General features: G+C 34.6%; 1 protein-coding gene across 1 annotated transcript in view; it reads right to left on the bottom strand.

The window, feature by feature from the left end:
* Nucleotides 3,192-5,776, bottom strand: part of LOC107636134 (protein FAR1-RELATED SEQUENCE 11) — a 4,252-nt gene continuing 1,667 nt past the window's right edge. The window contains exons 3-5 of the mRNA XM_021120870.1: nucleotides 5,351-5,772; nucleotides 4,491-4,934; nucleotides 3,192-4,249 (exon numbers count right to left, since the gene is read on the bottom strand). Coding sequence (XP_020976529.1) covers nucleotides 3,389-4,249; nucleotides 4,491-4,934; nucleotides 5,351-5,772 — 1,727 coding nt within the window. The 3' untranslated portion in view covers nucleotides 3,192-3,388. The remainder of the gene's footprint in view (nucleotides 4,250-4,490; nucleotides 4,935-5,350; nucleotides 5,773-5,776) is intronic.

Below are 5,776 nucleotides of genomic sequence, written 5' to 3'. Positions count from 1 at the left end.
AATTCTCTGCTTCAGGTTTGAGGCAAGGCATTTTCAAGATGAACGGTTGTTATTGTTCTCTATAGCTAAATATTCTTAGTTGTTGAACCTTTCTCTAGAGTTATACTATTTGTATTAGGGAAGTTATTTTCTCAATTTTAAAATTATTTTTATTATTTTAATATTTTAAATTTTTAAATAATTTAAGTAATATATAATGAAAAATAATATTATTGATTAGAGAGTGATGATATTTACTCTCTTTGTAGTCAACTTTTTTTATATATTAAATTACCATAGAAATTAGATTATTTGTCATTAATGTTGTTTCCTATATTGAGTTGATATACAATATTTCTTTTAAATTAGAGGGAAAAATATTCATGTAATATATAAATTTACATATATTCTTTAAGAGAAAATAAATGTATCAATTTAGGTCACATAAAGTAAAACAAATTAAATACTTAGCACATAAGTACAAAAAGAGCTATATTATGAGGAGGAAAATGTAAATGAGAAAGAGAGATGGAGAGAGACAAAAATAGCTGCCAATATAAACACCAAATATGTGGATTCAATTGACAAGTGGGAGTTTCATTGTCGGTGGAAATTGTGGTGCTTAATTATATATGGTGATTTATTGTGGTGTTTTTTCTTTTAATTTAATTAAAAAGAAAATAATTATACCCATAGTCCCATACACCTTATTTGTGCAATGGGCTATTTGCCTATTTCAGTATTTCTAATATGCGCTAATATGACCAAGAATACCTCCTTTTACTCTAATATTTTTTACTTTATCTAGATTTTTAAATAACTTATTATCAAGAGTATCCAAAAAATACTAAGCTAATTAATCACAAGCATAATTAAAAAGATCCAATTGAATTCTCTAACACTTTTGCTAAAATTAGTGATTATTTTGCTAAAATCGTCCTTAACTTTTTTTCAACGTACATAATAATTATGAATATTTCAAAATGAATTTCATAGTTGTCCCAACATTCCTTTCAAGTTGTTGTCTTAATTGCGAAATGCAATCTGTGTCATTACACTTTGTCTGTACCAAACAAACATGATCCTCTTACTAGACATAACAAAACATTCAACACCATTTTCCCATAATTTTTTTATTCTTATATATATTTACTAGACACAAGAATATTCCTACTATAAGAGCTCAAATAACCACTAAGAGGGAATTATTATTTATTAGCATAGGTGCACAAGTGTTCGAATGGTATTAATTAAGGTGGATCAATCATAGCAAATCACAAAGTTAGTGGTTCTGAGCATATATAATCCCCTTCTTTAGTTCTTTTATTTATGGCTTCAAATTGCCACCATCATTGCACGCTGATTTGGTCTTTTTATTCTCGCGACCAAAAAGTGTATCTATATATGATATGATGAACCTATATGGCAGGCATGGGTCAATGCGTCATTGCTTCCCCTTTTTTTATTTTTTTTGTCAGGTGGATTGGAGAATTCCTAATTCTAAGTACAATACACACTTATACATTTTTTATATACTTATCAATTTTTTCTCCTCAGTTATAGTTGGTATGAGTTGAAACTGAGACCTTTGAAATGGAAAGAGGGCGCGTCAACTTCTTAATTAAGTGTTTTAAATTCCAATTTTCTTCAAAAAATTAAAAAAATTCCTTCAGACTTAAAAGCCTTCACTAAAAAAATGTTAAAAGAATTAATATTTTTAATAAAAAGTTATATGAAATAAATATTAATCACCGAACAATTTTTATATAAAATGTGAGACGAAATAATTTTAAGTATATTCTAGAGTTTCTCTTCATTCTTCTTTTTCTCGTACTCTCTTAGCTTAGTTCACAAACAATGATAATTAATCAGTGATATTACGTGTATAGAGAAAATTAATGATCAAATTAATTACTATTATAAAATACATATCAAAATATAAATACAAGTGCCTGATTTTTTTCCTATATAACAATTTTGATAATCATATAAATATTAAATAAAGTCCTACATATACTCGACATGTAAGCTTTGGAAATTTAAACTATTCAATAACTTTGAAGCGTGATAAATTTTGAATTAAATTGTATACTAAGCTATTGAATGATGTAAATGAGGGCATTAAGAATATATAGATTTTGATATGGAGGAGAAGTCAAGATATTCGATGAGTAATGAAATTAAGCAAGTTATTCGTTTTGCACCCCATTAAGCCCTTATCCAACTAACACTTGAATTCCCGCGTGTAATGCATAATCAACACTACAGTAATAATACTATCTCAACCTTAAAAACTCAACCCTCTACCACCATGCTTTCATCAACCACATTATTCATTTGAAAGCTATGGCTGCTTCTTCAGACAAGGCCTATTCTACCACAACCACTATAACCAGCACCAACAACCACCAAGGAAATTCTACTTCTTCTGAGGAAGTTGCTAACACAGCAACCAAATCCAATGTGGGGAAAGAATTGGCAAGGAGAGCTCTCTTGAGGTCACACCAACGTGGTAACCGGCGGCGCAAGCCTGCCAGTAACGCTGCCAAATCGTTGCCGAGCAGGCTAAGTAAGGTTTCATTGGGAGATGATTCCTCAGATTCATAGGTTTGGTGTATGACATAAGCTAGATTTTATCATATTGTAATAAGGGACACTTTCCAAAATGGCATGGAATGTAAATATAGAAGGGGTTAATTACCGAGGTTATGTTAATACTAGTAATTAGGATTCATAGTCAAGTAGTGGCAAAGAGAGGTCATAGGTTATGTACAAAAAAAACATTATTAGAATATTTTGGCAGAGACTCCAAAGAAGAAAGTTGTACCATTTGTTGGAAGCAATCCTCTGCATTTGTTTGGCATTATTAGAACTTGGAAGAGGGAAAATTTCCATGTATTAGCTGTCCATTCTGTTTCAATTTTCAGGCAATGTTTCTACAGAAAGTGCAAATAATCATTCCTTTATAGAGAGGTGAAATGACCATTCCTTCTCAAATAGGTAAGAATCATATTGTATGCCATATTGTCATTTCTTTCTTCTTTTTTTCTATTTTTTTTAAAAGACACACTCTACCATGTTATGCAAGTATCTAAACTCTATGATTACAGCACAAGGTCCACTAAGTAATCAATGTCTGCAATTCTTGCTTCAAAGGAAATTAAGCATAAATATTTATGCCTTTAATTTGAGTAAATCAAAGTTATGAAAGATCAGAAAACACCAGAAGTGAATTCAAGTAGGCTGAATTCTTAGGCCACAAACTGAGTGATAGAAACTTAACCATTTGTGTATTGCTGAATATGGAAGACACAAAATGAGGAAAAATTAACTGATTAACTAATATTGAAATAACAACAAAAGAAGCATTTACTTTGTACATCAATAATAGCAATAATTTCCTTCAAATCTACAAATACCCTAATCCATCTCCACCTAGATTATCACCTGCCATTATTGAGCAATCGGAAGGATCATGCACATATTGCCCACACAACGGCCCCGGAAACTGCCTACGCTTCCTCGTGACATCAACGACATCCCTCGCCCTTCTCTCCTTTAGCTTTCCTAAGGCAATACTATCGTGGGGGTTTGCAAAACCATGAATTATTCCATCAGTATCTTCTACCTCTGGTAGGATCAATGAATCCGACGAATAACTATATGTGATGTCATTCACCCCATGTGCCGGCGGCCTTGGAAGGGCTTTGATACGTGAAAGCGCCACAGACATTTGCTCGCAAGCAACATCAAGGCGTTCCTCTGTTTCAATGGATTCCATTATAAGCGTCGAAACCATGGATTCCAAAAATTGCATCCTTTCAGGCTGATCCCTTGTTGTTACGCCCCGAAACTGGTTGACAGAAGACAAACTACCACCTCTCCAACGGGTGGGTAGGTATTGGTCAGGGATGTGAAAACAGTTATTGGTCGACATGACACGTAGAACATGTCTGCATAAGGTTCCTGAAAACTCAAACAGGTGGCAGCTGCAGGTAATGTGCGCTTGACAAGGAACCCAAAATACTTTGCAGCCTCCGTCCGTCTGAGTGTGATGTCTGACCTGGAAGCAACCTTCATCCACCAGAAAGGATGCATACTGCGGCGCCAAAACTAGCTCATCCTGGAGTTTACTTAAGGCATAAGGTGTAAGGACAGTGGCAGCATGAGATTCGACAGGCGAGCCTGTTTTGAGGCACACTTTCTGCGCTTTCCGTTGCATTTTTTGCTTCAATCCAGCCCGGTCGTTAAAATCAACAATATCTGCTACCTGCAAAAACCAACCACCAAGACACCTGTAAATAAAATTCACTATGGCACGGCGTATGCATATCAATAAAAATGAAGAGTGCATTTGCGAGCTAGAATCATGATAGAAAAGGGAGGGAATGAAATGGCTTTATGAGTAAAATGGAGTCCATTTTACATAGTAAGCCCTTCCCTTCCTACCCTTTTTCTCCAAAGTTCCAAATCACAAACACACCCTAAAGGAAACAAATTACATCACAGACTTGCTCAACAAAGTGGTCCAATTGAGATTGAGCGCTCAAGAACCGTTGGATGAAAGCATTAATGGACTCGGATTGACTTGTGCTGGTCAATCCTGCAAAGAAGTAACGCCTCAAGAATGGTAGAGCCCAAAACATCCTTAATGAATGTAGGCTAATAATATGTTTGTTCGTGTGGAGTCGATATTTATCAATCATTTGTCTCCACCCTTCTTCGAAATCTTCCATCAGTTCCAAATTGTAGAGCTGGAGGAAGTCAGCTTTCCACTCGTCATAATGAGATCCAAGTAGAACAGAAAACCAGTCAGACAACTTAGAAAGAATATGCCATATACAAAAGGCATGTTTTGTTTCTGGCATTTCAACAGCAATAGCTTCTTTCAGCCACATGTTATGATCAGTTAATATTGTTTGCGGAGCTTTTCCTTTCATGAAGCCCATGAAAGCCTGCATGAATGTCAATCAGGAAAATAAACTAATCAATCATGTCTTAAGAGCATCGCATGAAGGAAACCGAGTAATAAAGATAGACACAAAGGCATCAGTCAATGGACTGCATGTCTTCATCATTATTCTTCTTTAAAGAAAAGAAATCATAAATCTAAAGGTATGTTTCAAAAAGGGTGTGGAAATTTTCAGGGATGAGTTTTAGTGTAAAGTTACACATGTAGCTCATCCTTGAAAATTTCCACTTCATTTTAGTCCCAAGCCAAAGTTACCCTGGGTATGGATTATGGAATCGCACACATGAATATTTTCCACTTCACTTTTCTCTTGCAAAATGCTAGAATTATTGAAGCTTTGGATAAAATAATTAATAAATAAAATACACGATATCAATTCCTAGCAAGAGATAATCTCACCTTTAAAGCCCATGAAAAAGACTGCATATTTTCATCCCGTAGAAGTGTGCAACCAAAGAAACAAGTCATCCCATGATTGTCCACTCCAAGCCAAATTCCCAACAGCATGTCATAGGCATCTACTCGGTGTGTGGTGTCAAAAACCAAAGCATCTCCAAATGACTCGTACGATTGAACAGATGAGCTGTAAGACCATGCAATATGCTCCAGCCTGTTATTACTGTCTATCTTGAATTCATACTTGAAATTTGGATTTTCATCTTTTAATCTCTTGCACATAGCAATTAGATCAATGGCATCATTGTCTCTTTCAACATTTCTGAAAGACTGCAACAGGTTTCTCACATCCATTTCTGTAAAAGGAAGGCAACCGACTTTGATGCCTTTCTCTAGTTCCATCAATCTTAACATTTGCCTCATGCCTCA

The sequence above is a fragment of the Arachis ipaensis genome, chromosome B04, assembly GCF_000816755.2.
Source record: "Arachis ipaensis cultivar K30076 chromosome B04, Araip1.1, whole genome shotgun sequence".
NCBI classification, from domain to species: Eukaryota; Viridiplantae; Streptophyta; class Magnoliopsida; order Fabales; family Fabaceae; genus Arachis; species Arachis ipaensis.
The sequence above is the reverse complement of the archived record's forward strand: the minus strand, read 5'-3'. Positions and strand labels throughout refer to the sequence as shown.